General features: G+C 37.5%; 1 protein-coding gene across 2 annotated transcripts; it reads left to right on the top strand.

The window, feature by feature from the left end:
- Positions 1-178: 178 nt before the first annotated feature.
- On the top strand, positions 179-18,915 carry LOC126826871 (GATOR complex protein NPRL2). Of its 2 annotated transcripts, XM_050555969.2 has the most exons (9): positions 179-314; positions 9,196-9,287; positions 10,695-10,863; positions 11,592-11,700; positions 13,802-13,935; positions 15,344-15,572; positions 17,264-17,381; positions 17,815-17,972; positions 18,323-18,915. In XM_050555969.2, exons 1-9 carry the CDS (start codon positions 252-254, stop codon positions 18,388-18,390), a joined length of 1,140 nt encoding a protein of 379 aa, XP_050411926.1. In that variant the 5' UTR covers positions 179-251; the 3' UTR covers positions 18,391-18,915. The 2 variants fall into 2 exon arrangements, with proteins under 2 accessions (XP_050411926.1, XP_050411927.1); XM_050555970.2 differs by lacking the exons at positions 179-314; positions 10,695-10,863 and having other exon boundaries at positions 9,200-9,287.
- Positions 18,916-19,742: the final 827 nt, after the last annotated feature.

Raw genomic sequence — 19,742 nt, 5'->3', positions numbered from 1 at the left:
GAAATCTGAAATTTATATATTTATACAGATTAATCATATTGATTGTAATATTGTTGGATACTTCATGAAACAGTATTAAATTAATATATTATTACTTTGGTATATTTCCAATTGCGTTTCGTATTTTATTGATCAGAATAATGGCTCCAGAATTTACAAAATACGGGGAAGTAACTCTCATCATAGTTTTGGGGAAACCAGCAGAAAGTTGAAAAGTTGTCGACATTTACGCTGTTTTTGTAATCACTGTAATGATTAAATCTATTTTCTATAGCGAATTTCACCCAGTTGCTGGTCCAAAAATTGTTTACCAGGTCTGTACACAAATACTTGTCATGATATAAACAAATGTCAATTTAGAAGTAAACATTATTTTACACGCAGTTTCGAGTGAGTTCAGTTTGTTGAGTTAGCTGAGAGAACGTAGCTAAAAACGTAGAATTACTGAGAGATTAGGTTTCGTATCTAGTGCGGACGAGGTCAATATGACTTGATCGTGTCATGGAGTCAATGTGGACATTGTATATGAGGATGCTCAATTGCCAGTCCAGAACGTTCCGAATTGACAGAATTGCAATCAAGTGACGATATGTAATTCACTCCCATCAGTGTCACAGTTCTGTCAGTCCCTACAATGGAGGGTAGCACGTCATTGCGGTCCCGTGTCATTTCGGACTCAACACAAACGTCTTTTCGGACTTACTCGGCGACTTTTCGGACTCGGTCAGGCGACTTTTCGGACTCGGACTGGCGACGTTTCGGTGTGTGATGTAATTAAACACAACAAATGTTTCAGCTGTCGTGGACTCATGGTTGGTTGAGATATTTTCTTTTGCAGTCCGTGCATGCCTTGTAGCACGAAATCCCCCTTTTCACTCCCCATTGTCACAATTTTTGGGATTGTGAGAATTCAATCCACACAAATTTGATGACGTAGACGGAGAGAAATAAAAAACTACCGAGAACAAATTGCAAAAGAATTTCTTTCACTGGAATCTAGTAAAGGGGTGTCTGAAGGACTCCCAACTCAAAATTGTCCGCTGAAACCCTTTAGCGTTTTTCATAATTAGCATAAATCCAAGATGGCCGCCAATTGGACTTTCTGGCCTCCATATCTTGGAAACGGCTCGTTTTAGAGCAATAAATGTATTATCATTAGATACAAAAATGATATCAACGAATTGGAAAATTATCATTAGATACAAAAATGATATCAACGAATTGGAAAATAAAATTATCACAACGCCAGCAGGTCATGGTGTGACGTCACACTGACGTTATTTTGACGTCAAAACACTGCTTTGATACTGAATAAGCGGGTTTGACGTGAGTTCTGATGTCTTAAGCCTAGCTTATGTCGTCCTACGACACGATGAAACCGGCCGCGACTATCGGCAACTGACAGCTTATGTCGCTACGACTGAATTTATCCACGACTAGACGCAACCACGAGCAATCAGTTGATCATAGTCGTAAGCGCGCTCATTTTGCCCGGCGTCAGTTGAAGAATCGAAGCCACAACTGATCACATGACTGACACGTGATAACCTTCAAAATGGCTTCATTCCACTTGTCTCCCGTGGTTGTTACCGCCCCTGGTACCACGTGACTAAATAATCAAATCTTATTGGCTACGTCAGCGAAGCGCCGACTTAAGCCAGTCGTAGGTGCACTTGTGACTAGGGACAACTAGTTGTCTCCAGTCGTAAAGGCCCATTCTCACGGTGCGACTTGTAGTAACTACTTGTAGTATCGACCCGAGATGCAGCGTGAGAACACCCTAATCGTACCAACTTTTACAAGCTCCCAACCAGTTGAAAGCGAGTTGAGCGAAATAGAAACTTCCCTATTTCGGTCAACAGATCGTATGAAATTGACCCATCAGAGACGTCGAGTATTAGTACAATCACAAGTTCTCTCCCTTTGTTGTTGGTAAACATGGACGCGAAGCGCACCCATCAAGAGCCGCTCAGCAAGGCTGAGCAAGTTCACGTAATAGGGAACTGTACGTGCCGGCAGTGGGTCTATGCAGTATCCACTGTCTAACCCAGACGGATTTGGGTTTTCTCTTTTTCTTTTTGTTCTTATTTATCAAATGTTGGGCAATAATAGCCAGCGTCTCTTCGTCGCTTGATGACGCCATTATGCTAAGACAAGACGAGATTATCGCGAGATTCCAAGTCGTATCAACTCATTTATATACGATTTTGTAATCTACATGTAGATACTACATGTAGATACTACAAGTAGTTACTACAAGTCGCACCGTGAGAACAGGCCTTAAGAGTAGAACATGTGCGACTCAGAGAAACTGGACGGCGACTGGTTGCCATCCGACTTACACCAGTCGTAACAGCGCTCAGGTCGCCCTCATAGACACAACTGACCAGTTCCGCTTGATCGTAAATCAATTGCCGATTGCAAGTCTCAGTCAGTTTTATCGCGTCGTAGGGCGACATAAGCTAGGCTTTAGAGAACTCAGAATAAGCGGTGCTGTGACCTAGTTTGTTTTTGTGACACTGACTGATTGGACTGGAATCCAATCTGGTGATTGACTTGGAATCCAGTCTGGGTTTTCCCCAGATGTTTGAAACTTTCTTTTGCTAATTTTGTGAAAAGAGTCGTATTTCGCCATGGATACGTGCATAATTTGTGGGAATAACCTACAATGTAAATAATGGTGGGGATGTTGTCAAGCTCTTGCGATTGGCTTGGAATTATGTGAAAAGAGTTGTATTTCACCATGGATACGTGCAAAATTGGCGGCAATAACCACAATGATAGTGGGGATGTTGTTAAGCCAGTGATTCTCAACCAGTGTGCCACGGCACACACGTATGCTGCGAGATCTTCCTTCATAAGTGAGCCGCGAAATTTTGAACGACACACTAAGAAAATGGGAAAAACCACGTGATCCCAAATGAGTATTCACTGGTAAGTTCATAGCTGTGGGTTTTTTTTATATTTAATTTGAGTCATTCTATTGTCTTTGACCAGTCTGTGTCTACGGATGTTTGCTGTCTGTGACTTGCCATGTTTTAATTTGCAAAATTCAAATATTTTTCATATATATTTAACCAGGTGTGCTGCTATTTTTTCATGTGTTCCAAGGTGTGCCGTTGGCAAAAAAGGGTTGAGAACCATTGTGTTAAGCTCTGGTGATTGGCTTGCAATCCAGTCTGGGTTTTCCCCAGATATTTGAAACTTGTTTTGCTAATTTTGTGAAAAGAGCCGCCTTTCGCCATGGATACGTGCATAATTTGCGACAATAACCTAAATAATGGTGGGGATGTTGTCAAGCTCACCACTAAGTGATCGAATGTAATCAATCGGGCTGCTCAGCTTCACCGGTTGGACATTTCGGTTACCCCTCCTAATGCTCATGTGCATGTACAGTGCAGATAGAATTTCACTCACCAGATTGAATTCCAGTCCAGTCAGTGTTACAAAATCAAACTAGTTCTCACCTCGCTTATTCTTAGTTCTCTAAGACACCAGAACTCACGTCAAACCCGCTTATTCGGTATCAAAGCAGTTTGTCCGGTCGTCAAAACTCAATATTTCGAGTGAATCTGGAAATTGTCTATAAAGTTTTTTAGGATTGATTTTAGTAGCCTATGGTGTCCTCTTTCAGAATCTGCCGGGTGAACTCTGGTCACCCTTGAGCGTTTTGCGAAATTCAAGATGGCGTCCAAGACGACCGCCATTTCAAATAATCCCCCATAACTCCCATAGTATTTATTCTAGGACGATAATTTTTGGGTCTAGACGTATATTGCTCGGGTCAAGGAATACACTGAAATCATTCATTATGTTGTGGGGTGATTAGATGATAGTAAAATCTAAAATGCCAGACAATATGGACCATTATTTCACCAAACCAAACTATATCTAGAGACAAACTACATATTTCTGGATAAAGGGGGGCACAAGCTGTTTTGTGAACATTTAAACAAACAAATTCTACCCACAAAACACGAAAATAACCCCCACAAAACTAGGCAATATTCAGTTCAATCATTTGGTCGTATTTCTGGTTGCAACCTAAGACAGTACAAGCACAAAATACTGTACATTCTAAGCCACCCGTAGTGCATCTACAAGCAAGTGTACTGCATGATGTGTCAATCTTGTATCTGCATCTGATGTGACACATGACAGACCCCGGAGCAAGTTGGCCGGTTGTAGTGTTATCAATTTAGTATCCTTCACCCAGCAATGGCTTGTTGATGAGCTCTTTTTATGTTCCCTGTAAATGCATCATTCATTGAGCAAGACTACCATGTTTGAGTGGGGATGATGACTTTTAGATGTCCATACCCACCAACGTGATTCTTGTCAACTTGTTATGGACAGAGCTCCTTGCAAATCGACGCCTGAAACACGCTGGAGGGTATAGTCATCCGAAACTGAAAATATATCGTCATCATCCACATTTAAACCATGTAGTCTTGCTCCAACGAATGATGCATTCGTATGGAAAGTAAAACGATGTCACCACGGTGGCGTTCATTGGAAGATCGCAATCCACCAGAACTTGATCCAGAACTGTATTGCTGGGTTAAGGAGACTAAATTGAGAACATTACAATCTGTCAAATTCCTCCTGTGGCTCTTCAAATGCAGATCCAAATAGTACGTTTGTAGCTGCACTAGGGGTGGCTTAGAATGTATAGTATTTTGCACCTGTGAAGTCGCAGGTTGCAACCAGACACACGACTAAAGGATTAAACTGAATATTGCCTAAAGGATTAAACTGAATATTGCCTAGTTTTGTGGGGGTATTTTGTGGGTAGAATTTGCTTTTTAAATGATCAAAACACAGATTGTGCCCTTCTTTTCAAGGCCGTCCCATGTGGCCCTGGACCCCCTGTTAGGCATGTATGTAGTGTTATCGTATCAATCAGATGCTTCTATGTCCATAAATATATAGTTTGGTTCGGTGAAATAATTATTGTCCAAACCGCCGCTATCGAGTTAAAGGCCATATTGTCTTACATTTTGCATTTTACTATCATCTAATCACCGCACAACATAATGTATGATTTCGGTGTATTCCTTGGCTCCAAAAACATACGGTTAGACACCAAAATTATCATACTAGACAAAATAGTATGGGGGTTACAGGTGATTATTTAAAATGACGGCCGTCTTGGACGCCATCTTGAATTTCTCAAAACGCTCGAGGGTGACCCAGGTTCAATCGGCAGATTCTTAAAGAGGACACCATAGGCTACTAAAATCAATCATAAAAAAAAATCCATGTGTACATCTTCCAGGTTCAGCCATAGTTCTGCAGGACTAAGTGTTTTGACGTCATTACGTCACAATGCCGTCATGACGCCACACCATGACCTGCTGGCGTCGTGATAACCTTTTTTCCGATTCGTTGATATCACTTTTGTATCTAATGATAATACATTTATTGCTCTAAAACGAGCCGTTTCCAAGATATGGAGGCCAGAAAGTCCAATTGGCGGCCATCTTGGATTTATGCTAATTATGAAAAACGCTACAGGGTTTCAGTGGACAATTTTGAGTTGGGAGTCCTTAAGACAATTTTTTACTAGATTCTAGTGAAAGAAATTATTTTGCAATTTGTTCTCGGTACTTGACAAACAGAAATTATATCTCTCCGTCTAACGGTTGGGACTTACTTAATGACGATTCAAAAGTAAATTCAAGGTGATCCCCTGTGCCATTTTATTTATTAATACCGGTATGCAAACTGTTTAAAGCAGCCCCCAAAATACTGTTAGATATCATAATGAAGTCTAAAAAGGTTCCCTCAGAAGATATCAGAAGAAAGGTAGAAAGGTTCTAAAGACTTTCTTTGCACAATTTTTGTAATCAGATTGATTACAAAAAAGTTACTGGCCTATAACTCCCTTAAACATACATTATGCAAGAGCTAAATCTGCCTATTGCAGGTCTTTCTTTAGGCCTGAAATGTTATCTAAATTATTAATTAGACATTAATTAACTTGTCCAGACCATAATTAACTCTCGATTTCATTGCTATATTTACTGGATTTGAATCCGATTTGCTGCTCAAAGCTCATTGATGATTAAATCAAAAAAATGGATAACAAGGAAAATAAATGGGGGGTGCCCAAGTTCAGATTTTGTTGTTGATACCTGTATGGTTGAAAGGTTTTTAATCTTATAATCCAATGGAGTTCTATGGTGTGTCTGTTGGTAGTAGATTTATTGAGGTCAGGGTTTGTGCCAAGTTGTTTAATTATTTGATAGTCAATGTTTCGACTGGAGTGTCTTGGTAAGTGGAAGTGAGTGGCGACCGGGGTGTCTCTCTTATGGGTAATGTCAGCATAATGTCCCTTCTGCCTAATGCAGAACAATCTTTTGGTTTCACCTACATATTGTTTACGGCATAGATTACAGCCTGTGAGAAGGTTTATATATTACATTCTTACTGTGACAAGTCCAGTTGTTGGGACATTTGTACATTTTGCCAGTTTGAGTGGAACAGAGCGTGGTCTTTGGTTTAAGCATTTTGCAATTGACAATTAGGTAAGTTGCATATAGAGAGTCTGAATATGCGTAACTTTTCCCACTGACTTGGGGTTTTTGTGCGGGATTTTTGATGGTGGCTGAGGTTAACAAATCTTTTAGGGATGGGTTCCGCCTAAAAGTTGTAAGTCAAGGTTGGGAGAAGGCCCTAAGGCAATCATGGGAGCTATGGAGGATAAGCTAGTTGTCCTTGATGATTTTGCTGATGTATACCGAAGTAGGATTGTAATCTGTAATAAAGACTGGACGATTGTTGGTCTCGGGGGGTATTTTGGTTTGTAGGAGAGTGTTCCTATTAATTTGATCGGCTTTGGTTCTGTTTGATTGGATTATATCTCTTGGGTAACACTGTTGGAGATAGTAATGTTTCAGTTTGAATGCATGGTTAGTGTAATCCAAAAATGGATAATCAAGACTATTTTTTTTATCGTACCGACTTTATTAATGATAACCGAAACTGGGCCTAAAATTCAATTGCTAAATTCTCGATTCAGAGTGAATTAATTTGACTAAAATTTTCAGCAAATTCCCTTTACATTATCTAGTTTTTAACTAACGATCCTGGCCCTGTGACATCTTGCGTTGTCATCCTGGAAGATGAAACGGCGGCCATGACGTCATGCGAACGGCACAACATGGACTGCCAAGATGTTGTCCCGGTAGTACTGGCCTGTAACACGCCCTGCAACAACATGTAAAGCCGTTCTTCCAGCAACAGTGATGCCTCCCCACACCATAACAGAACCACCCCCAAATCGATCATGTCTGATGACGTTAACGTCTTGGAAGCGCTCGTTTCGACGACGCCACACCCTCCTACGTCTGTCCAAAAAATCAACAGTGAACTTTGACTCATCTGAAAACATCACATTGCTCCAGCGTTGATTATCCCAGTGTTGACGATCCCTACACCAACGACGTCTTGCCTGAATGTGATGATCTCTCAAACAAGGGATCACGCGAGGACGTCGGGCGCAAAGGTGACCCTTATGCAGTCGATTCCGAATCGTCTGGCCACTCACTCTCACACCAGTGTCTGTTTGAAGACGAGCGCTGATCTGATTTGCTGTGATGACACGATTTCTCAAGGCCAAGGTACGGATAAATCGATCCTGGACTTGAGTTGTCGCCCTTGGTCGACCTGAGCGTGGTCTGTCCTGTACAGATTGTGTATCACGGTATCTGGACCATAGCCTGCTTATGACAGACTGAGAAACATTCATCGTCCGCGCCACAACCGCCTGTGTTGTGCCGATCTGTAGCATGCCAAGGGCACGTAACCTTTCATTTTGGGTAAGCCGATGCATATCAAAATTTGTTTTCTGGTCACTAAAACAATTAAACTGATGTTTCCACCCTGGAATTCAATGCCACAATGACTGTAACATTCAAAGTCAGAGTCGTGCAAATCTTGGGTTGGACCCCCATGATGATCCCAAGCATCACCTGCATTCCATGCGGTAGCTATTGGTGCGTTTGGGCGTCACATGTAACTGGAAATGTTTCTTCTGTTAGGTTCTATAGTGACTTTTTTCGTAGTCATTTGCATATTTTAGTATTATGCCCCCAAAATCAAATATCCCCTACTTTTTTTGAATAGTATAATAATACAGATTATTCAAAGAGAGAAAAGTCAAATGACAAACAATAATAATGAAATATGGCAATGTGTAAACTTTGCTTGTTAGTTCAACAAGGGGAGATAAATATAAGTATGCACTAGAGTCACTCGGCAGCATCTGGTACTCTATATCTAGCCTCGGCTGTATGACGATAAATGATATGTAGCTACACCCATACAATTGTGATGTGGCTACTGGTTTACTTATTAGGAAAACTTGCCGCTTTTAGAAAAAAGTTCTAAAAATGGTGTCGTTTGAAGAGTGTGTAGTGTTTTCATTGCAAAGTTGTCCTTCATTATTAATTAAAGAAAATCAGATAAACTTGAAAGAAAAACAGCTTCAGACAATGAAAGCTTTGTATGAGAAAAACACTTCACAGACGTCTTCATGGGTGCTGCCATTTGTAATCCGGGAACTTGAAAGTAGTTCCAATGGTAGAACTCGTCATACAACCAAGGCTAGATGTAGGGTACTGGAGTCTGCCGAGTTTTGCTGAGTGGCACTTAAGATTCAGGCTGATAAATACAAACTACCGCTCCTAAAAATATATTATTGTATTAGTGAAAGGGAGATAAATCTACTTAACCTGTATGGCACAGTATTTTAAATAAAGTTAAGGTATCTACTACACTATCTCAGAAATCATGTAAGCCTACATCTATATATATTATTCATGGTAAAGTGCTTAATCAAAATCCAGAAAATAACTCTAAATTATGTTCTGTTGCAAAAAGTGACCAATTTCATTTACTGTATGTGCACATTTTCACAAGTTAGTAACCAAATATATTTGTTCAGACAACTCAGCTTGTAAAATTAGTATTGGATTTTTCAATAAAATCAAATAAGCATGCCCTAGGCCTATATGTTGCCATATGTGTACAATCAATTAAAGAATGCACTTTCGAAAGCTTTATGCTATATAGAAGAATCAAATAAAAATCTTCATTTTTTTTCCATACACCGAGTCTTAAAGGAATCTATAGGTTGTGATGTAATATGTAATTTCTCTTTATGACTAATTTATCAATTTTGACTTGTAGGTACCAGAAGATTACATTAGCAAAGAGGAATTTGATGCAGTTAGCATCTATATTATTACAAAACAAGAACTAAAAAATAGAATAATCACAGTGTAAGTACACCACCCAGATGGCAAAAAATGAAGTATAATTTGGAGAAACAAGAGAAAGGTTTGACAATGTGACCTGTTAACCTGTATCATAGTATTGGGTATTAGAAGTCATTTGTCACAAAAACCACAGATCCCCAAAATGTTTCTTTCTGTATCAGTTTGATTGTTTTATCAATTCACATGATCTGATCTTCTCCTGTCAAAGAAATATTATGGGGTTTGACCTGCATGTACAAAATGAATTTGCAATTTATTTTTATTGTCCCCCGCCTTTCGAAGAAAGCAGGGGACTATTAAAATGGGTTCGTCCGTCTGTCTGTCCGTCCGTCTGTCTGTCTGTCTGTCTGTCTGTCCGTCTGTCCGTCCGTCCGTCCGTCCGTCCGTCCGTCCGTCCGTCTGTCTGTCCGTCACACTTTTTGGGACACAATAACTCTCTTCCTAATTGAGCTAGAATGTTCAAACTTGGTGTATGTGTTTATTAGGTCAATGCCTTGATGGAGTTCGAAGATGAGCATTTTCCGCTTAGGGTAAGCAGAGATAAGCAATTTGATTGGTTGATGCTTTGGGACACGATAACTCTCTTCCTAATTGGGCTAGAATGTTCAAACTTGGTGTATGTGTTGATTAGGTCAATGCCTTGATGGAGTTCGAAGATGAGCATTTTCCGCTTAGGGTAAGCAGAGATAAGCAATTTGATTGGTTGATGCTTTGGGACACGATAACTTTTAATTGAGCTAGAATGTTCAAACTTGGTGTATGTGTTTATTAGGTCAATGCCTTGATGGAGTTCGAAGATGAGCATTTTCCGCTTAGGGTAAGCAGAGATAAGCAATTTGATTGGTTGATACTTTGGGGCACGATAATTATATGTGTCCTCTAATTATTTTCCTATTTCGGCGGGGGACATCAGCCTCACTGTTGGCTTGTTAGATTAGGTATGAATTTCTATATTTTATCTGCAGATAGATAATGATGACAATCATAGAATCAATCCTACAAATTTAATTTTATGTTTAATACACTAGACTAGAGGCTACAATAATCCTTATATCTTTCTGGCATTGCCATGGGTTGTCTGTCCCATTGAAATGAAAAAGTATACTTTATACCATAGATGCCAATTATTAGGGTTTTTTTTCTCTGAAATTTATATTATTTATCTATCCTATTGACAGGAAAACCCTATTAATTAATCTAATTCATAATAACTTCCATTTATTCCCCTTTGTTATGGAATCTTTTTAGCATCTTGGAGGCTTTAATTAAGTTTGGACTGCTTCTCATACGAACACAACAATCTTTATAAACTGCTCAAACCCTTACAGTGTAGCTACTGTGGATTGCCTGGTAACATATCTATTGTTTTTATTTGTACTATTTACATCAGTTGCTGAATGTTTATTACAGAAATGTTTCTAAGCATATTATTGTTGGGTGTCCAGTTTGTATACAAAATACCAAATATAAAAGAAATGCTTTGCAATTTAACCTGTGCCTAGTTTTTCAAAAAGATTTCGTCACCTGGACCTATGAATCTGTTGTGAAAAAATTAGCATCATACTTAACTCAATTAGAGGTAATGATAATCAAATGAAATTGTTTCTTTTTATCCCCCACATTTGTTAAAATAAACTTTCTCTGCAGAATTTGGTGATATTAATTTTAGAGCTGCTGCTGGTGAGCTTATATAGGTTCCTGATAAGATATAGTTATGCTTTCTTGGTTGTTTTTATGTGTAACTATATTCTAGTACCTGATAAAATCTTGGAAAAGTGATAGCTAATCCACAAATCTCCAGGTAAGACGCTGGCTCGCTGTCTAGGCGTTGGTCGAGAAAGTTCCATCGGATTTTCCGGCGTGGTTTTTCCCTTCTCAGTGGTGCAGGGATGGAGGGCCTGACAAGAACAACTTTCTAGTCCTGTGTACACATTGGCATACACGTAAAAGATCCTGTGGCAGTTAGAGTTCGATATAAGAGTAGACCTTAGCGTCGCTGTATGGCGTATCCCCGTTTTCATTAGCCAAGTCGGAGTAGAACAGTAGAACATTAAACTCTATTTCATTTCATTTCATTTAAAAAAAAAAATAAAAAATTACTAAGATATTTGAAGCAAATTTAGATTCATTTGATAAGAATAGGTCATCAATTTTACTCTAACACAAACAGGCTATCACTATACATTGTACATGTCAATGAAGAACCAGGAAGACCACTGTCAATGATTTACAAATTAAAAGAATCAAACAATTTTCAAGGCATTAATGTTTGCTAACCTTACTGATATTTTCTACATTGTATTTCAGTTAGAAAATGAATTTTTGTTTAGTGAAGAAAAAAAGAAAGAAATACCAACACTCTTAAAGAATCTGAAGGATCGTTTAAACAGCTATGGATATTGTAACCTTGCTATGGGTAATTTTTAATTTCTTTTTTATATGCCAGATTTAATTTGGTCATATATCGCCATTGCCCGTATTTGCCATTCACAATTTTTATTAACACTTTAGATGTGACAAATACTATGCCACACTGATCCTCAGTGAATATTCACTAGGCCGCTACAATCACTGATAAGGATGACATCAATGCGATTTAATGAGCCACAAATTAATATTAACTTTTTTGTTCCGACAAATTAAATTCTAAAACATTTTTTTTTATGTATTAGAAAAATAAATAAAGACGTTTGGGAATTAAATTCTAAAACATTTTTTTTTATGTATTAGAAAAATAAATAAAGACGTTTGGGAGTATTTATAGGTAAAAATTATTTCCTATTTTAGTGTAAATGGGTATTAAAATGAGTAAAAGGCGCCATTCTGCTTGAATCAGTAACACCTTATGTAAACAATGCACGTGCCATTGAGCCAATGATTGACGCTGTGTGATATGACGTCATGTGTTGAAGGCAGTCATCTTTTACAGAGATATTAGAAGACTTTCGTAATACTCAGTGAAACAGATTGATAATATATGTACCAGGAAGAACCCATTAGATTTTCATTTATAAATAAATGAAAGATTTTAAACTAGTATGGCCAAATTTAATAACCATCAAGGTGCCAATATTTTAAATATTTTTGAATTAATAACCACCAAGATATCAATACTTTAAATATTTTAGAATTAATAACCACCAAGATATCAATGTCTTAAATATTTTAGACTTAATAACTCATCAATATATCAATGTTTTAAATATATTAGAATTAATCACTCATCAAGATATCAATGTTTTAAATATTTTAGAAATAGAATAAAATTGAGAGGATATTTAATTATGACGAGGATATAAAGCTGCTTGTGGGCCTAAATTTAATGCATCCATTCACTTGGTCTTGGTCTGTCTAACATTTCTTGTGAACGTGCTACTCATTACAGTTCTTATTGAATCTTTGCAGACTTATTTCAGAGATTAGGCAAAAAATTGTATTGAAATGAAAAATGTTTTGATTGCAGATTTTAGAATTATCTCCATATTGACATTCAAAGGACAGAGCTTTTCAGACTTTCATTTTAAAAGTTGAACGGGCGCTGTAAATATATATGAAATATGGCCATAAACATATTGTACTTATGGCAACCAATACTATGACAAAATTGCACTCTTTGTTGTTTTTATACGCCCACATGGAAATGTGGACGTATGTTGCCGTCGCCCCTGTCCATCCGTCCGTTGTCCATAATTTCTTCTGAATGTTCTAACACCAAAAGTTATGATCCGATTATTTTAAAATTTATATATGTTGTTGACATTAGTGAGATGAAAAAGCCTATTTAATTTCAATAATTTCTGTTTATTACGTCTAGAGTTATGGCCCTTGTTTCACTTTGTTGGACCTTGAGAAGGCTCTAACGCCAAAAGTTATCATCCTATCTTTGTGAAATTTATATGCATTATTGAAATTAGTGAAACGAGGAAGCCTATTGAATTTCAGCAATTTTCGTTCATAACGTCTAGAGTTATGGCCCTTGTTTCACTTTATTGCACTTTGTGAATGCTCTAAAGACAAAAGTTATCATCCGAAGGGTATGAAATTTATCCAGATCATTTGATATATCGACACGATCTGTATTAGATTTATATGCATTGTTTAATTTAATGAAATCAAGAAGATTATTGAATTTCAGCAATTTCTGTCGATTATTTCTAAATTTATGGCTCTTGTTTTACTTTGTTGAACTTGTGAATGTTCAAATGGCAAAAGTTATAATTCAATCTGTATGAAATTTATAGGCATTATTTGAATTAGTAAAATGAAAAAGCCGGTCGAATTTCACCAATTCCTGTAAATTACCTCCAGAGTTAAGGCCCTTGTTTCAGTTTGTAGAACCTTGTGAACTCTCAAACGACGAAAATTATAATCTGATCTGTATGAAATTATCTTATAAATCAGTGCCCCCAATTACCTACAAAAGAATAAATGTGCGACAATCCTTGTCGACCGCTTGGACAATTTAGCTGCTGTGAGCGTATGTTTCATAGCCTGGCAACCTATTTTTGTATTTACAGGTGATTCCTGTATCATTCATCTTAAGGTAGCTCAATGTACATCAGAACCACCATTCATAGAAGATCATGCTGTCCCAGTGTTAGTACAAAATAAAGATATAACAGAATATACATGGGATCTAACAACACAGCAGGTGTGTCTCATTAAAGTCTGTTGGTGTGTCTCATAAAGACTGTTTGTTTATCTCATTAAAGTCTGTTTTGTTGGTCTCTTTAAAGTCTGTTGGTTTGTCACATAAAAGTATGTTAAATTATCTCATTAAAATATGTTGGTTTGTCCAGTTAAATTCTGTTGGTTGGTCTCTTTAAAGTCTGTTTGTTTGTCACATTAAAGTCTGTTAGTTTGTATCATTAAAATCTGTTGGTTTGTCTCATTAAAGTCGGTTTGTTTGGCTCTTTAAAGTTTGTTTGTTTGTGTCATTAAAGTCTTTTTGTTTGTCTTGTTAAAGTCTGTTTGTCACATTAAAGTCTATTAGTTATCTCAGTAAAATCTGTTGGTTGGTCTCTTTAAAGTCTGTCACATTAAAGTCTGTTAGTTGATCTCATTAAAATCTGTTGATTTGTCTCATTAAAGTCTGTTGTGTGGTCTCTTTAAAGTCTGTCTGTTCGTCACATTAAAGTCTGTCTGTTTATCTCATTAAAGTCTGTAGGTTTGTCTCATTAAAGACTTTTGGTTTTTGTTGGATCTGTAAGATGTAGCATTCGAACACCCAAGTAATTTAAAATGGAATAGTTGTAAATATACTCTTCAAAAAAGAAATGCATAGTGACATTTTGTTGTCGGTATACCTTCGCTCTACCATTGAAGTCGGATTTGACGGGTGTCAGCTTATTTCAAAACAACAGTGCTAACTGGACATCTGGCTCGTAATATGGTTTCACGTAGGCGCCTATGGGCTGCCTGGACTGAGATCCTACGCTGTCCAGGAATTGCTGCTGCAGTAGAGGTCGCTGTTGTGAACCGTTTCCACAAATAACGTAACCGGATGTGACGATCCAGGGCAGGTGGGATCATTCTTGTTTGGCCTGAGCTTGGGTGGTCACGTGTTAAACTTTGCTGTCGGTATCTTTCCCAAAGGCAAGAGATGGTACTCTGGGAAACATTCAGCAGCCTGGCTACACCTTTCTGGTATTCACCTGTTTGTAATCGACCGATAGCGTAGTTGCATTGGTCTTCGTTCAGATGTGGCATCACTTGGCTCGTTGAGTATTTACATGTGCAACTGATTTAGAAACCGAGAACCCTAGGATTTTAAAGGCCTTAGATTTGGGTTTCATGCGAAAAGCTCGCAAAGTTGTTCAATTCATGTGTCTTGGTGCAATCAAGCGGAAACAAATTTCGGCAAAAAGTATGACCAGTCACAATTAGTGACCCTACATTTAAAACCAATAATGAATTTCTTTTATCCTTACATAATGACATTATAAACAAGTTAGATTTATGGAAACAACGAACCCGTTCAAATATAAAAATGATGAAAAATATGCTGTGCATTTCTTTTTTTGAAGAGTATATATTATATCAATTATAATTTGTTTCAGATTCTTCATTATGTAGATGGCTTCTCGCATGTAGCTAAAATAGCTGCAGAGGCTGATATAGAAGTAAATAGAGTAAAGGCATGTCTACAGAATTTAATACATTATCAAGTTATACAAGGCATCTCTATATTTCAATATTCTAATGTTTATACAGTAACACCAGAACTACAACAATTAGCTAATGATCCAGATCTACAGGCAGAATGTATATTCTTTATAGCTAGAAAAGGTACTTGTCATTTACAGAATCAGATTTAAGAACGTATCAAGTATTCTGGAAGAAATTAACTTGGTTATGGTACAACCTGTGGGCATACATTATAATATTACCAGCAGCTGCCAGGCAGGATACGCCCACATTTTGCAAGAGATGGATAAAGAACAAGCTAAACAAAAAGCAATTTTTCGTACAATTAAGGGCCATAATTCAGGAAGTTAAGATTCGATATGCACGGATATCAACAGGAACCATGATCTTTGGGTTATAAAGATATATTTCAAGTTTCATCAAAATCAGATCAAGATTGTGACTTCTAGAGGGTCCACAACCTTGATATACCATATATTTACACTATTTGCGTATGAGGAGCAGCAATTTTGTTGGCAGTTCTGGTCTCATTTTAATGAAATTCGAACTCAGCCGTCATTAGGGTGTAACAGTGATATATTCAAACATTTATGTCAATCGGATAAAAATTGTGACCTCTAGAGGGACCACCAGCTAAAAACGCAATTTTTCGTACAATCGAGGGTCATAACTCAGTTTTGGTCCGACTTTCACGAAATTCAAACTCAACTATCATTAGGCTGTAACGGTGATATATACAAACGTTTTTTTAAATCGGATAAAAATTGTTACCTCTAGAGGGACCACAAGCTAAAAACCCCCACCATTTTTCGTACAGTCAAGGGCCATATTTCAGGAAGTTGCAATTCGATATGCGCGAATATCAAAAGGAACCAAGATCTTTGTGTTATAAACATGTATTTTAAGTTTCATCAAAATCGGTGCAAAATTGTGGCCTCTGGAGGGTCCACAACCTTGATATATCGTATATTTACACTATTTGCGTACAAGGATTGGCCATTTTGTCTGGCAGTTTTTGTCCGATCTTCTTAAAAATTTAAACTTAACTATCATTAGGGTGTAACGGTGATATATTCAAACGTTTTTTTAAATCGGATAAAAATTGTTACCTCTAGAGAGATCACAAGCTAAAAACATGATTTTTCATACAATCAAAGGCCATAATTTAGCAATTTACTATCCGATATGCGTGAATATCGAAAGGAACCAAGATATATGCGTATGAAGGGCGGCCATTTTGTCTGGCAGTTTGGGTCTGATTTTCACAAAATTCGATCTCAACCACCATTTGGGTGTAACGGTGATATATTCAAACGTTTTTTAAATTGGCTACGATCCGATATGGGCAAGTATCGAAAGAAACCAAGATCTTTGGGTTATAAACATGCATTTCAAGTTTCATCAAAATCGTGATTTTTTGTACAATCGGGGGCGATAATCCATGAAGTTATGGTCCAATATATGCCAATATCACGAAAGGAACCAAGATCTTTGAGAGATAGACCTGTATTTTAAGTTTCGTCAAAATAGAATAAAAATTGTGATCTGTAGAGTGTCCAAAAACAAATTCTGAATGGACGGACGGTCAGGAGCGACGACAATATACGTCCACATGTACATATTATGATAAGCAATAGAGTCTCCTGTGTAACCTCATGAGTTTCCTCTGGGTCCGCCTACTACTAAGATCCCTACGCACAATCAAATTATTGAAAATAATTGGAGCATGTTAGTCACCATATAGCATAGTTTATGTTGACATTAACTATCTCTCTCATAGTTTTAGATGGATGCAACATTGATGTATGACTGTATGCTTTGTGTATTTGTAGAACATCGTCCACCTAATTTTCGAGATATATTCCAGATGTATTGTAATTTAACGGCAGGAACAACTGTAAAAGATTTATGTTCTAGATATAATCCACACAGTCTTCAGATAGACGAACGGTAAGTAACTATGGTAGCTTTTGGTTGTCACAGTGGCTCAGGAGTAAGGGGCTGGCTCACTACAGGTGTTGGCTGAGAAGTTCCATTCTGGATTGTCAGTGTTAAGGGACAGAGGGCCGGGTAACAAAAAGTGTCTAGTCGTTTGGGTGGTATGAAAAACTGAGGTCCTGGCAATTGGATTTCGAAGAAGGGTACGTAGGAACACGGCTCTATGGGCAAAATTTCACACATAGCACATTACATATTTGTCTTCATTAGTCTGCATTATAAATTGAGGCAGACATTTGCATTTTGGTTAAGTACAACAGGATTTCTTAAGTGGTTAGTTGAACTAATTTCACTTTTGGGTAGTAAATTCATAATTTCTTGTCACCATTATAATTAATTAGGCAACTGTATGCTTAACTTTGTATGAATGTTTTCTATTTTTCAGGAAATTAATTCAATATGGCCTGATGAAAGGTTACATCAGACGCCTTCATAAATATCCAATCAAATTACCCACCAGTGTGATTGAACCTGTGTCAAAAGATATACCATATCATTTGTGTGATGGCTGCCATAGTTTTGATGAAATTTGCTGCAAAATCAGTAGGTTTTGGTCTATTTTGAATCCAAGCATGAAATTTACATTTTAGTAAGTCTAATGCAAATGTAATGTAACTGGTGAAAAACGGACTAAAGCAATCAGGATTGATCAAACCAAAAACATGATCTATAACCATAGTCCTTTCTGTCTCTTCAATTGATTTAAAGAGATGAATCTTATTTTCAATCTCATTTTGAAAGTCTGTTGTGGAAAAGACAGATGTACTTGAGACAGATTTTGGTGATGAATTTTTGAACTTTTCTTCTTTTCCCGGATTACAGAACTAACATGAGTGAAGTTTTTTTTGATGACTGGTCACTGTAAAGCTTACATATCTTAATCTATATTTTAGGTATTAGCAACGAAGCACTGGATGAAAAAATTGAAAGTGACCCAAGTATTGTGATATGTTGGAAATAAGATGAGCCTTTGTTTGTATAGCATTGATAATTAAAAGTGTATGGATACATGTCCATCAAAACTTTTACAAATTGCAATAGCAACGCAAGCAGGCCTTTTGCCAGTACCTGGTAGTACAAAATCAACCAATGACATCATTTCAACCAAAACTTTACAGTAAATCCTACCACTTTGCAAAATATCCAATCCTTCCTTTGGTATGAGATGAGGGGGGTTGGATGGCCGAATGGTTAGCACGTGTGTGCTGTATCATAAGGTCTGTCATTGAGTCAACTGGCGTGGTTTCGAATCCCCGGTTGTACGTGACAAGGAGTAGGGTCGCCTGTCCAACCTTGTGGGTTTTCTCTGGGTCCTCCGGTTTCCTCCCACTGCTAAAGACCCCTACGCGCAAGCGAATTATAGAAATAAAACTGAACCATGTGTTAGTCCCAAAATAACCTAGTTTGTGTTGATTGGATGTTAAACCCCATTTCTCTCTCTCTCTACTTTGGTATGATAAAGTGAGAACTTACAAATGGAAATAAATTAAAACTAGATCTGCATAGCAGATATCAAAGCTTTCATATAAACTTCAAAAGGGGTTATTAGAATCTATGAATCAACAACCACTCTGACGGAAGATATTCTCTGGGCTAAAAAATCTTTTTTCTCTCAGCTACTAGAGATACGTAGAATTAAACCGGCCCAGAGCCGACCGTGTTGATACGAAGCCGCTTATTTGACTTTGACACATAACTGAAGGTGAATAGGCCTACCCGTCCAGTTAATACAATGGGCAATCTCACATCGGTCCACTAAAGAGAGGCACATGCTAGTCGCCCCCCACTTCCCCAAGACATTTAGTCCAAACCTTGACTCTCATACATATAAACCATTTGGTACTACATGTACATGTATTTCGTACTTATATCATATTAAACCCCTCGGCCGCCATGTTGAATCACACAGTATTTAACGTTCTATATCCTAACATCTTTATGAAATCAACGACAAATCTAAACTTGGGCACTCCAACCATTTTTATTTTTACATCATTCAGTTTTTTTTAAATAAGTAATTCTATCACAAATTATAGTGAAGACTGGACCACTAAACTAGTTACCCATCAGTTTTTCTTTGTGTTAATGCGTTCTACATTTTCAAAGCAATGATTCTTATAATGTGCGAGCCGCCATGACACGGGCGGATATTATAACTTCGATAGGCGAGAAACTTCAGGTAGCAGTTGGGTTTCATCAAATCATATAATTATGCGGTACGGCTTCACCTTTATTTCAATGGGAATTGGTTTATTATATGTGCAGTGCAGTTTTAGGTCAGTTTATGTGTAAATTAAGGGAGCTATACATAGG

Source organism: Patella vulgata, chromosome 7 (genome assembly GCF_932274485.2).
Source record: "Patella vulgata chromosome 7, xgPatVulg1.2, whole genome shotgun sequence".
Taxonomy (NCBI): domain Eukaryota; kingdom Metazoa; phylum Mollusca; class Gastropoda; family Patellidae; genus Patella; species Patella vulgata.
Note: the sequence above shows the minus strand (reverse complement) of the source record. Positions and strands in the feature narration are given on the sequence as shown.

Bases quoted from the DNA above. Each gene is read 5' to 3' on its own strand.
- LOC126826871 (XM_050555969.2), top strand. From the start codon at position 252: ATGATTAAATCTATTTTCTATAGCGAATTTCACCCAGTTGCTGGTCCA. The intron at 10,864-11,591 runs GTAATGATAATC...ATTGTATTTCAG, and splicing joins CATACTTAACTCAATTAGAG to TTAGAAAATGAATTTTTGTT. The intron at 11,701-13,801 runs GTAATTTTTAAT...TTGTATTTACAG, and splicing joins ATATTGTAACCTTGCTATGG to GTGATTCCTGTATCATTCAT.